The 14,382-nt window shown below is 40.4% G+C and overlaps 1 protein-coding gene across 4 annotated transcripts in view; it reads right to left on the bottom strand.

Moving 5' to 3' along the window:
- LSM14A (LSM14A mRNA processing body assembly factor) overlaps positions 1–14,382 on the bottom strand; it is a 56,443-nt gene that overhangs the window by 23,607 nt on the left and 18,454 nt on the right. For all 4 annotated transcript variants that reach the window (XM_017342217.3, XM_002711503.5, XM_008257276.4 and 1 more), the window contains exons 2-3: positions 10,142–10,305; positions 7,659–7,788 (exon numbers count right to left, since the gene is read on the bottom strand). In XM_017342217.3, coding sequence (XP_017197706.1) covers positions 7,659–7,788; positions 10,142–10,305 — 294 coding nt within the window. The remainder of the gene's footprint in view (positions 1–7,658; positions 7,789–10,141; positions 10,306–14,382) is intronic.

Below are 14,382 nucleotides of genomic sequence, written 5' to 3'. Positions count from 1 at the left end.
TCATCTTCTACTGTTTTCCCAGGCCATAGCAGACAGCGGGATCAGAAGTGGAGCAGCCGGGACTTGAACTGGTGCCCCTATGGGATGCCAGCACTGCAGGCGGTGACTTTACCTGCTACGCCACAGTGCCAGCCCCCCAATATTTATGCCTCTTCTTACCTACTGAACTGGCTAAGATCCCCAAGCATTAAGTAGAAACAATAAAAAGTAATTATGCCTTAGCTTTATTTCTGACTTTAGGGGAAAAAGTTCATTAAATCACTATTTTATGTTAACGCTTTTTCATTTATTTCACTGATCAAATTTAGGAAATTCCCTTCCATTTCTTATCTGTGGATAAATGGGTACTATGTTTTATTAAATATTCATTTAATATATGAGATGACTGCAGTTTTTCTTCTTTATTCTGCCAGTGTGGTAAGTTACTAACAACTTTCAAATATTAAAACTTTGTAGTGTTCAGATAGATCTCACTTCATTATGTGCTATCCTTTGGAATTGCTAGATTCACTGTCAAAATTTTGTTGAGGATTTTTACAATTATGCTCAAGGAACATGGCAATTTTTTTCCTTGCAATGATCTTATCAGTTTGGTATCTCAGCTATCTAGTCTTGGTTATTTGATTAGTAAATATTCATTTTTCCTCAATTCTCTGAAAGAGACTGTCCAAGAAGAGTGAAAATTATTTCTGGGGTTGGTGTTTGGCCTAGTGGTTAAGACACTGGTCAAGACACCCTGTCCCGTATCAGAGTACCTGGGTTTAATAACCTGATTCTGACTTCTGATTTCAGTTTCCCAGTGACTAAGACCCTGGCAGGCAGCAGTTAACGGCTCAAATAATTGGATTCTTGCCATCCACATGCAAGACATCGATTGAGTTCCCGGCTCCCAGCTTTGGCAGGGCCCAGCCCTTAATACTGCAGGAATTTTGGGAGTAAATCAGAGGATTCTGCCTCTCAAGTAGTTAATTATTTCTGGGACCAGTGTTGTGGTGTAGCAGGTAAAGCCACTGCCTGCAGGGCCAGCATCCCATATGGGCAATGGTTCGAGTCCCAGATGCTCTACTTCTGATCCAGCTCTCTGCTATGGCCTGGGAAAGCAGTAGAAGATGGCCCAAGTGCTTGGGCCCCTGCATCTGTATGGGAAACCCAGAGGACACTCCTGGCTTTGGATCAGCTCAGCTCTGGCCTTTGCAGTCATTTGGGGAGTGAACCAGAGGATTAAGACCTCCCTCTCTGCAATTCTGCCTTTCAAATAAATAAATCTTTTTTTTTTAAATTATTCTCTAAATATATGGTAGAATATATCAGTAAATAAAATGCTCTAGAATTTTCTTTGTAAGAGATTTAAAATTACAGTTTCAACTTCATTAACAGATATAGGAACATGGAAACTTTATTTCCTCATCATTGCTCCAGCCAATGAGGCCATTTCGGTTGGAAGATTTCTCTCCGTCTCCTTCTGTCTCTCAAATAAATAAATCTTTAAGAATCTCTCCTGGGGCCGGTGCTGTGGCATAGTGGGTTAAAGCCCCATCCTGCAGTGCCTGCATCCCATATGGGTACCAGTTCAAGTCCTGGCTGCTCCTCTTCTGATCTAACTCTCGGCTATGGCCTGGGGAAGCAGAAGATGGGCCAAGTCCTTGGGCCCCTGTACCTGGGTGGGAGACCCAGAAGAAACTCCTGGCTCCTGGCTTTGGAGCAGCTCAGCTCTGGCCATTGCAGTCTTTTGGGGAGTGAACCAGCCGATGGAAGACCTTTCTTTCTGTTCTACCTCTCTAACTCTTTCAAATAAATAAAACAAATTAAAAAATTACTCTTTTATCGCTGATAGTATTTTTTTTTAAAGATTTATTTATTTATTTGAAAGGCACAGTTACAGAGAGGCAGAGGCAGAGAGAGAAAGAGAAGTCTTCCATCTACTGGTTCACTCCCCAGATGGCTGCAATGGCTGGAGCTGGGACGATCTTAAGCCAGGAGCTTCTTCCATGTGGGTGCAGGGGCTCAAGGACTTGGGCCAGCTTCTACTGCTTTCCCAGGCCATAGCAGGGAGCTGGATTGAAAATGAAGCAGCCAGGACTAGAACTGGCACCCATATGGGATGCTAGTACTACAGCCTGCAGCTTTATGTCACGTCACAGCGCTGACCCGATCTTGATATTTAAGCTGCTTGACCAAGATTATTATATATGCACAAATTTTCTTGTTATTGTTGTTTGTGTGATTTTTTCCCTATTCTTTCAATGCATCTTTTACAATTATATAGTGGGCCTTTAAAAAAATCCAGCCTGTCCATCTCCACCTTTTAACTGTAAGATTTAGTTCCTTTATCATTTTCCAAAATAGTTAACAATTCTCAATCTTGCATGCAAAATGTATGACATATCCTCCTGTTTTTATGGTAACTGTAAACTTCTTAAGTATATCTTCTAAGTTCTTATTAAACTTAGTATATTAAAAATTAATCTGTACAAACACTGGAGATCCAAGAGAATCACCATCCAATTTTGTTTACTTATTTTAAGATTTATTTTATTTGTTTGAAAGGTAGAGTGAGAGAGTAAGTGAGAGAGAGAGAGAGACAGAGACAAGATTGTTCTTCCATCCACTGGTTCAGTCTCCAAATGGCTTCAACAGCCAGGACTGGACCAGGTAGGTCAAAGACAGGAGCCAGAAACTCCATCCAGGTCTTCCACATGTGTGGCAAAGGCTCAAACACTTGGGACATCTGCTACTTTCCCAGGTGCACTTGCAGGGAGCTGGATTGGAAGTGGGGTAGCTGGGATTCGAACTAGCATGGATAAATGCCGGTCTTGCAAGTGGTGGCTTACTCTAACTCATTGCACTACAACACCAGCCCCTGGTTTGCCTATTTAACAAGTTAAAATGCACCCATTTCTCTGTCCTTTCAGTCAACATTTATCCGTTTTGCTGATAAGAGGATGAGACTTCGCATACAAGCTAGTAAAACTACTGTAATGACTTATAAAGAAACAGCTATGGGCCAGAGCTGTGGCATAGTAAGCTAAGCCACCGCCTGTGGCTCCCATGCCCATATGGAAGACCTTTCTCACTTTCTCTCCCTCTGCCTGTAACTATCTTAAAAAAAGAAAAACAAACAAACAAAAAACCCCCATGGGTTTATGGGGGTGTAACCCTATCATTCGTTGGGAACACCTGTATATGGAAAGTAGAAAAAAACTTTCCCATTAAATAGCAGTAATGTAATTCTGATTTGTTTAAACTCCCTTTTAAATCCAAACACCAGAAACCAAGGGCAAGCATTTGGTGCAGTGGTTTAAGTCACTGCTTGAGCACCTGGTGTTGTGGCGTGGCAATGTAAAGCCACTACCTGCAACGCTCGCATCTTTTAAGGGTGCTGGTTCCAGCTTTTGTGCCTGGGAAAGCAGTGGAAAATGGCCCAAGTGCTTGGGCCCTTGTACTCATGTGGGAAACCCGGCAAAAGCTCCTGACTCCTGGCTTTGGCCTGGCCTGGCTCTAACTGTGGCAGCCATTTAGGGAGTGAACTAGCAGATAAAGATTCTCTTTCCCCCTCTTCCTCTCTCTGTGTGACTTTCAAATAAATAAATCTTTTTAAAAGGGGCGGGGAGGGAGCCGGCTGGCACCGAGGCTCACTTGGCTAATCCTCCACCTGCAGCGCCGGCACCCCAGGTTCTAGTCCCGGTTGGGGCGCCGGATTCTGTCCTGGTTGCTCCTCTTCCAGTCCAGCTCTCTGCTGTGGCCCGGGAAGGCAGTGTAGGATGGCCAAGTGCTTGGGCCCTGCACCCGCATGGGAGACCAGGAGAAGTACCTGGCTCCTGGCTTCGGATTGGCGCAGCACGCCAGCTTAGCAGCCATTTGGGGGGTGAACCAACTTTTCTCTCTCTCCCACTGTCTAACTCTGCCTGTCAAAAAAAAAGTTGGGGGCGCATACTATTCACAAGTACTGAACACATGTCCTCCCACATACTTTTTTTTTTTTAAAGATCTATTTATTTATTTGAAAGGCAGAGTTGCAGAGAGGCAGAGGCAGAGAGACAGAGGTCTTCCATCCACTGATTTACTCCCCAGATGGCCACAATGGTTGGAGCTTCTTCTGGGTCTCCAGGTGACTGCAGGGGCCCAAGGACTTGGGCCATTTTCTACTGCTTTCCCAGGCCACAGCAGAGAGTGGGATCAGAAGTGGAGCAGCTGGGAATCGAATGGGCGCCCATATGGGATGCCAGCACTGCAGGTCGTGGCTCAACCTGCAGAGCTACTGTGCTGGTCCCGCTGCTAACATTTTGCTGCATCTACTCCATCTCTTTATACTTTGATGTATAACTTCTCTTGCCAGATAAGCTGTAACAATTGGATCATTTACCCTTAAATCCTTCCAAACTATCTCCCCCATTCTTCTGTATAGTTAACTACCACACAATTAAGAAAATCAGAAGTAAATATACCATCTAACTACAGTAGTCCATACTCAAAGTTTCTAAATCCATGATCTGACCTCATATTACATCTGAATGCCTTCTCACCTGTTTTCCCCAGCCCAGAAAAGTTCTATTGCCTCTCTGTTCTATGTAACATTGATTCTTTTTGTTTTGCAAGACATGCCATCTTCTGTACACACACACACCTTTTCAGAATCAGACTCTGCACTTAGTCCACATACCACAAAGATGATACACATCCTCCTAATCATCACAAACAGATATCAACTACAGCAATGCTCAACTTTTGATTAGATCTTTCTGTTACTAAAACAGGCACATTTACTGCCCCTCATGTAACTGATAAGTAAGTTATGAGATGATAATTTTTTGTAAGATTTATTTATTTATTTGAAAGACAGAGTTACAGAGGCAGACACAGAGAGAGACAAAGAGAGGTCTTCCATCCGCTGGTTCATTCCCCAAGTGGCTGCAACGGCTGCAGCTGGGCCGATCTGAAACCAGGAGTTTTTTCTGGGTCTCCTGCATGGGTGCAGAGGCCCAATGACTTGGGCCATCTTCTATTGCTTTCCCAGGCCATAGCAGAGAGCTGGATCAGAAGTGGAGCAGCCAGGACTCGAACGGGTACCCAAATGAAATGCCAGCACTGCAGGCAGTGGCTTTACCTGCTATGCCACAGTGCTGGTCCTGATAGATAATTTTTTATGATATCTCAGAATAGGTTTTTTAAAAAAATGTTTGTTCATTCATTTGAAAGGCAGAGTGACATACACAGACACAGGGAGAGCTTTCATCTGCTGGTTCAATCCCCAAATACCTGCAATGGCTGGGGTTGAGCCAGTAGCCAAGAACTGCATTAGGGTCTCCCATATGGTTGGCGGAGACTCAGTACTTGAGCCACCACCTGCTGCCTCCTAGGTGCACGAACAGGAAGGTGGATCAGAAGCAGACCCAGGACTCCATTCCAGGCACTGATACGGAATGCAGGCATCCCAAATGGCTTAACCTGCTGTACCACAACATCTGCCTTCCCACCATCCACCACTCCTTTTACATATTATCAGGCATTTTTCTTTTTTTCCATCTTTTTTCAAGAGCCCCTGTTTCCTTTCAATCAGAAATAGTATTTAGAAACTGAGAACTAGGTCTACATCTGTTCCTTGCCTTTGGGTACCACTGATTCTTGGTTCTTCCTAGGACGAGAGCAAGGAAATAACTAGTTTCTTAAGAAATGAGTTCAAAGACATATCTGTTTATATTCAATACTATAAGGTTCTTTCTCAACTTTCACCTTCCATTATATGTACCTTCTTTCTCCACAATAAGAACACTGTTTCCCAACATCAATATATTTGCTCTGTTTTATAATAAATACAAAACAGTTTAAGAATTAAACTAAGTTTTCTTAATAGTTCTAATTAAAATATGATTTTTTGGAATAGAATTAAAAAGATTAAGGGCTAGAGCCTAAGATTTAAAGTCAAGATGCTATTATAATGCTTGCAACTCTTATTGTAGTATTTGGATTAGATATCCAGTTCCGACTCCTGACTCTGACTTCCTCCTAATGCAGACCCTGGGAGGCAGGACTGATGGCTCAGGGAATGAAGTTCATGCCACCCACATGGGAGAACCAGATGGTTATCCAAGTTTTTAGCCTCAGCCCTGGTCATTGTGGGCATTTCAGTAGTCAACCAGCTGATAAGCATTCTCTGTGTCCCAAATAAATAAAAATAAAATAACACTGAGTTGATCTAAGTGTGTCCTAGCTCTTGCACTCAAAGGCTTTTGCCCTCTACTTCAGTAGGCCTGTCATATTTTCATTACAGTTTAATGCTTTGAAAACACTGTTAGAACAAACAAAGCACAGGCACTAGCAACCGGGAGCCGCATTAGGCTGCCACATGTGATACCAGCATCCCATACAAGCCCCAGTTTGAGTCCTTGCTGCTCTACTTCTGATCCAACTCCCTGCTAATGTGCCTGGGAAAGCAGTGGAAAATGGCTCAAGTGCTTGGGCTCCTGTCACCCACGTGGGAGACTCGGATGGAGTTCCAGGGTCCTGACTTTGTTCTGGCTTAGCCTTGGCTGTTGTAGTCATTTAGGAGTGAACCAGTGGACTGCAACTCTGCCTTTCAAATAAGTAAAATAAATCTTTAAACAAACAAAGCACTAAGTCCATATAGTTGCTATACATGAGCATCTCTCACAGGTGAGTGTTAATACTTTACTCAATATAAAGAACATATATATATATACTAATATGTAAGTAATACTAATATATAATCTATCATATAAATAATGTTCCTTAATGGCATCATCATTCACTAATGATATTATTTACAATTCCCTTTTGGAAAAGTGTCCCTGTTGAAAAAATGTTCAGGGGTCAGCGCTGTGGCATAGCAGGTTAAAGCCCCAACTTTCAGTGCCAGCATCCCATACGGGCGCTGGTTCAAGTCCTGGCTGCTCCTCTTCTGATCCAGCTCTCTACTATAACCTGGGAAAGCAGTGGAAGATGGCTCAAGGGCTTGGGCCCCTGTACCCATGTAGGTCCCAGAAACTCCTGGTTCCTGGCTTCAGATTGGCCTAGCTCCAGTTGTTGTACTCATCTGGGGAGGGAACTAGTGGTTGGAAGGCCTTTCTGTCTGTCTTTAACTCTGCCTCTCAAATAAATAAATAAATCTTAGAACAAAAGTTCATTTTTAAATGGTCAGATGAAGATTTACATCTTTCAGGGGCCAGCTTTCTGGTGTAGCAGGTTAAGACTGCTGAAGACACTGGCATCCTGTACTGGAGTGTTAGTTGGGCGTCACAGCTACTCTGCTTCCCATCCAGCTCTTTGCTAAAGTGCATGGGGGACTAGAATGGAGTTCCGGCTCCTGGCTTTGGTCTGACCCAGATCATGCTGGTGCAGTCATTTTGGGAGTGAACTAGCAGATGAATGATCTGTTTCCTTCTGCCTTTCTTAAAAATTCAATAAAATCTAGTAATTAGAAACACCTAGGTTTAAAATATGTGACTATTCTCAAAGTTTTTTTTTTACAGAACCATTAATCACTAAGGACATTAAAAAAGGCTTTAAAATAATAATCAGATCGCAAAATAAGGTTACAAAAGGAACATCAACCAACATTTTCTGAAGGTGTGGGGTAAATTCTCCACAACTTCATGTAAAGATTACAAAAAATAAGAATAAGAAAAAAAACTAGCACATACCAACACCAACAGTACCAAACTGCTGCCCGACTAATGAACTTGGACTGAACTGACTATATGTCGGCATCCTGCCAAAAGGTCCGTAGGAACCCACTGACTGGAATGAAGAAGCAGATGAACCTAGTGAAGACTGAAGGAAAATCAGGTTATTTTTCCATGCTCTAAGCAACATACGAGTGATGGAAAGAAATTCAGAGTTTCAAGAAAACTATTAAATAATAACTATGAGATACAAAAAGAATTCAAATAATTTCCAGTATGTTTTTAATATTAAATAGCTGAACAATCTGATTTCAATATGTACCAGTTACTTAATGTGATTTACAAATTTTTTCTATAATAAACTCTCCCTTTAAGAGTTAAACTTAACCCAACCCAACCTAAAATATATTATTGTACATATATGCAGTGTGTTAATTTACCATATTATAAAATACTTTATAGTATAAGTAACAACAGTATTAAAGGCTCTCAGGATACAAATTCATTGATAGAAGGGCCTTATCCATGCATTCACTGCTAATATCAAACGCATATCAGGAATTTCATAAATACTGTTAGATGAATAGGTAAAAGGGCCAAGTTGAAGTTACTCAACACCTGAGTAACAACATTCTGATTTGTGCTCTTTTAGTTTTTCTCCTTCCATAAAATTAAATAACTGGTTCCCAAATAATTACTCAAAGATACATATAATAGACAGTAAGATAACACTAGTTTCTGCTGTAGGCAGCTATTTAAGAGTGTGTCTCTTCTTTCTCCATTTAATTGATTCAAAATTTTTTCTTGATTCCTTCAGACTTCATTCCCCCAAAATAAGACTTAACAAAGGAAGGACAGATGAGATTACAACACTTTTCCAGTTTATGGTACAAGAACCAAATTTACATTTAAAAAAATATTTGTTTTCATCTACTTTAAAGGCAGACAGAAAGAGATAGATAAGAGAGATATATCTTTCACTCACCGGTGTACTCCCCAATGCCCACAACAGCCAGGGTTGGGCCAGGCCAAAGCCAGGAGCCTGGAACTCCATCGAGATTTCTCACATGGGTGACGGGGACCCAAACACTTAAGTGGTCATCTGCTGCCTTCCAGAATGCAGCAGCAGGAAGCTGCATCAGAAGCAGTGTAGCCGGGACTTCAACCCATATTTTGATATAGGTTGTGGGCATCCCAAGCAGTAGCTTAACTCGCCACAATGCCTGCCCCTTACAGTTTCTTATTAAAATGGTTATATTCAGGGAAAAAAGTAAATAAATATTATAAGGTACTTCTTTTCACTTTGACTTTTCTATTTATTTTCAGATGAGCTTATTAAATATTTTCCTTTAGTACTTGGAAATAAGTCAAATCTTATGCAAGATAATATTCAGAAGCTATTTTGTGGAACACTCAGATTTATCACAGCGTAAAAAAGGATGAAGATGGGTGCTGGTGTTATAACAGAGTTATAACACAAGTTTCCAATTTGGTACTGGCATCTCATGTCAGAGTGCCAGGTTGAGTCCTGGCTGCTCCACTTCTGATCCAGCACCCCTAAGAATTTGCCTGGGAGGGTAGCGGATGACACCCCAAGTGCTTGGGCCTCTGACACTCACGTGGGAGACCAAGATGGAGTTCCTGGCTCTTGGTTTCAGCCTGGTCCAGACCTGGCTGCTACAGCCATTTGGGGAGTGAACCAGCAGATGAAGAGCTCTGTCTGTCTCCCCCTCCCTCTCTGACATTCTTTGAAATAAACAAATCTTAAAAAAAAAAAAAAAAAAAAAAGTGTGTGTGTGTGTGGAAAAAAAAGACAATTTAAAGCAATCAAAGTATACACTGCTGAAAAACAAGCATATTTCAGTGCAAATAACAAAGACATAATAGGAAAAAAAAAAAAAAAAAAAAAGATGAGGAGAAACAATTTAGGGAGGAAATCATGGGAGACCAAACCATCCCCTCAACTAAAAATACTCTTAGGTGAAACTGATTTTTCTGTTATAGTCAAAATTTAGAAAGCCTTCATGTGCTTCCAATGAACACGGAAAAACTCAGAATTTACAGTTGTGTAAATATTTCTATTTTTACAATATGAAAATTTTAAATTCTTTCTAAGAATAATTAAGGTCTTTAAATTTAGGAATTAAAGAACTTTCCATATAGGTTAAAATCTTTTTACTTGTGTGATATTATGTATCACTAAATATCACATAATACATAACATGAATTAGCAATTTTCCCCATTAAATCAAATAATTTTAGCAAAGAGTAACAATTATCACCCTGACTTAATCATGGTAACAAGCTTAGAGTATGTTATGAAGACTGTCTTCTTTTATGATCCAAAGAGGCAAATCTAGATTAGAACATTATCCGAGCAATTTCAGGTATCCAGGTTACTTAGAAATGGTAACATGAACATTCAACTGGGAGAGGCAAAAGCCAAGGCCAGCCATGGGTGAGGTTTATTTACACTCTAAGGCAGATATACTGTCAGTTACCTGCACGATAGCTGGGTCCTGAGGCAAAGAGCACTGTGGTTTCGGTGGCTCACAAACGGTGAGGTCTTTAATATCACTCCCACGGAATATGATGTATTCAAAGACTTCATCTCGAGGTGGTATTGGACGATCTGTTGGTCTGTCTTCTGTACCAAAGGATCGAACTGGTGGGAAAATAAAGGACAAGAGATGTGTGTCTATTCATATTCAGGTAGCACCTCTTTTAAGCGTTGTATTTTCCAAGCACTACACAGTAATCTGTGAAAAGGTATTCATTAATCTGTAGCTAAGTAAGAGTAGGTTTTGCCTAAAGCTAAATGCATTCAATTTAATTTATTGTCTTATGAGGTTGTGTTCTTCCTGTACTTTTATTTATATCTTTGTTGATCGTGGTGAGAAGAGGTGTTAAAAAGATCTTCCTCTCATTGCTGACCTGTTTTTAATAAACTCATTCAGTAAAATAAAAATATGGCAATGTCATATTTTTTGGTGGTAGGAGGTGGCAATGAAGATTTTTCCAGCCCACGAAATCCCCAGGTTTGGGAAATTGAGCTTTTAGACTAAGAGAAGACAATGTAGTAATGTTTACCTTGGTGAGCAGCTGCCTCCAGAAGCCCAGCTGAGTGCTATCGGTTATACTGCCCCAGGAGACAGCCTGAAATGCCTTGGCTAGCTAACATATCTAGTATATAATTAAATCTGATTATTTTAACACTGAAGATAACATTATTCAAAGTTAAACCATAGACCACCTGAAACAGCGTAAGCTGGCAACAAATGACGATGTCCACTGAATTAGAATTATCCAGGACACTAATTTCCTGAGTCTCTTACAAATATCAGGTTCACTGTCTAAAGGATACTTCTGAAACTGTTCACAATCACACAGAAGTTCTGAGCAAGAAAAGTCTGAAACGTCACATAATATTCACTTAAAGAGTGTCCCGAAGCAAATAAACCCTTCAACATTGTGCAAAATTTTGAACACAAACATCTTTCTGCTGAACTGACCCAGAGTTAGACTGAGGATAAATGTTATTTCAATTTAAAAATGCCGTATTTTCTTTAAAAAAAAAAAATTTATTTAAAAGGCTGAGTCACAGAGAGGCGGGGGGGGGGGAGGGAGAGGGAGAGAGAGGGAGAGAGAGAGATAGAGAGAGATATCAGTCTTCCATCTGCTGGTTCACTCCCCAGATGGCTGCAACAGCTGAAGCTGTCCTGAAAGGAAGCCAGGAGCCAGGAGCTTCTTCCAGATCTTCCACGTGGGTAAAAGGGTCCAAGGACTTGGGCAATCTTCTATTGCTTTCCCGGGCCATAGCAGAAAGCTGGATTGAAGTGGAGCAGCCTGGGCTTGAACGGGAGCCTACATGGGATGCTGGCACTGCAGGCGGTGGCTTTACCCACTACACCACAGTGTAGAATGCCTTATTTTCTTATTCTGAAAATCTTTCCTAGCACTCACAAGACTTCTGGGAAAGATGATGGGATGGATGGGTTTATAAAAGAACATCTTTTTCTAAGACTGAAGGAAATGAAAAAATATTAAACTATAACATTAAATGTTATTAAAAACATTGAGATATAGAACAAGATAGTCCAAATAGGAAGACCAAACCCAGAATCCATACCAGAAGGTAGTCCCAGAGAAATGTTCGCTGGTACTGGCCAACTTTGTAGATGGGGGCTGTGACACAGGTGTGACAGTGCAAAGTTATGGAATGCCCTAGCTGACAGTCCCCTTTCCTAACAGCCAATCAGTACTATAGTGGACAGGAAGAAGAAAACAAATTTCACACTTTCAGCTTTATGTAAAAGGAAGGCTGATGAAGAGAAAGGACTAAGAAAATTTCAAATAAGTCAATCTCACCCCCAACCTCAGCACCAAAATCCAAAGAAGCAAGTTAGTTAATTAAGAAGCAAGAGGGAGGAAAGTCACAGCATACCCAGGTGAAATCAGAGTTAAAAGAACATCTGCCACCTCCCTTCAGGCCAGCAGCAGTCATCAAAAGGAGTTAAGGAAAAAAAACCAAAAGAGTAGAAAGCAGGGAATCAAGAAAAAGTTTACAGAAAATGTGAGGAGAAAAGGCGACAATCCTCAGGACCTGTCATTTGCTGTGATAGTTCAACAGAACACCACACGTGGCAGGAAGACACTGTGGTACAGCAATGGAGAGATCCCCAAGGTTGAAACATGGGCACTGACAGTAGAAAGAAAGGAGGCACGCCAAATACAGAAAACATAGAGAATTACCAGTGCTGTTCTGTTACAATATGTTCCAGCACACGAATTACCTCCTATGCATTCGTAAGGAAGGGAATTATGTCAGGATATTACAAAACCACATAGATTCATCCCCAACTTTTCCTGACATATTATTTATTGTTTTGCACTAAATTTTGTAACTGCAGGTAATTGCATCAAGCTACTAAGGAACAGTATATTAAGCCCGCTCATCCCAAGTTTCCTCTCAGCTCAATCTGGCTACACACTCAGTCTTACAAGTGCATGTTTCTCCCTGATTTTAATACAACCTTTCTTTAATTCCCATAACGGCCTCAATTCTTCCTTGTATCATCTTCCACTAGGCTACTAACACTTTTGTTTTCGAGAGAAAATTCCCCATTTACTGTAGTATTTATGTTTTAGGAATTTACTACATTTTTAAGCATGCTGGATTCTTAGGGCTTAAAATACAAAGTTGCACAGATTTTGAATGCTCTGTCTCCTAAAACCTAATTTCCCTATAAATCTCATAATCACAATGCAGGAAAGCATACATCATACTATGACATAAATGCTTATGCCTAACAAAATCTGCTATGAATTTTTCCTATTATCCCATTCTTCATAATTCTTTGGGGATAAGCTTAAATATTTAATTTAATCTAGGACCCCAGTGTCATTTTTCCTTTTGTTTTTCATCCATAATATATTATTTAGTATATATTTACAATATATTATTTAGTACTTTGGGAAAGAAACATTTCTGCTCTATTTACTCATTTTGGCTTTTACAGCAATTCTATCTTCTAATCCTTAGTGCTGACACAGTATCAGCCTTCAAATTAAGCCTTAATGCTACTACTGAGAACGTGGCTGTAGATATTAACCTGACTCTGATATAGTGGGATTAAATAGCATATTAACTATCACACTATAAGAGCTGTCTGTACTCACCCTCAGGGGATTTACAGTCTAGCGAGTGTACTTTGTGGGAAAGAAGGCCCTAGTTTGCTAGGGCTGCCAAAACCAAGCACCACAGATGCTACCTGAACACAAATGTTTATAGCAGCATTATTCACAACAGCCAAAAGGTGGAAACAACACAAATGCCCACCAACAAATGAATGGGCCAATTGTGATGTATAGATGTATTTCCTATAGATAATATTAATATTATACATGTAAAAAATGTAACGAGTATCATTCAACCACAGAAAGGAACAAAATGTTAATACATGCTACATCTAGAATGAAGCTCCAAAGCAGTATGCTTATGAAAGAAGTGAGACACACAACATCACACACGTAATTCCTTTTATGTTTCCAGAAGAGAAAACGCCATGTAGACAGGAAGCATATTAGTGATAATTGAGGTGTGAGGAGGGATTACTAAATGAGAAGGTATGTTTTTCGAAGGTGAGGAAAATTTTTGAAACTAAGGAGAGATGACGGCTGTACACATTGTTGACGACACTAAATGCCAATAAACGGTACACTTTATAATGGTTAATTTTATGTTATAGTAACATAACTGAAACACAAACATGCATTTGAACACCTACAAATATAGCCTACAAGTGAATATATGAAATAATGGTATTTGGGGAAACGGGTGAAATTAGGAGTAGCTGTCCTCTATTCCACATCTCATTAATTTTTTAAAAGATTTATTTATTTGACAGGCATAGTTATATATAGAGAAAGAGGTGAGAGAGAGAGAGAACTCAGACCATCTTCCATTGCTTTCCCAGGCACATTAGTAGGGAGTTGGGATTGGAAGTGGAACAGCTGGGACATGAACCTGCACCCATATGGAATGAAGGCATTACAAGCAGTGGCTTAACCCGCCATGTTACAACACTGGCCCCTCTGTTTCATTATGAAGCCACATTCCTTCAGTAACTATTCCAGTTTTCCTTCTTCTCCAAAATAGATAACTCTAAATTTTAGGCCACTGTTTAGTAAAAGAGAGTGGGAAATAGGGAAAATAATTTGTTCTATTATTCTTAAAAAGAAC

This window comes from Oryctolagus cuniculus, chromosome 18, assembly GCF_964237555.1.
Source record: "Oryctolagus cuniculus chromosome 18, mOryCun1.1, whole genome shotgun sequence".
NCBI lineage: Eukaryota > Metazoa > Chordata > Mammalia > Lagomorpha > Leporidae > Oryctolagus > Oryctolagus cuniculus.
Note: the sequence above shows the minus strand (reverse complement) of the source record. Positions and strands in the feature narration are given on the sequence as shown.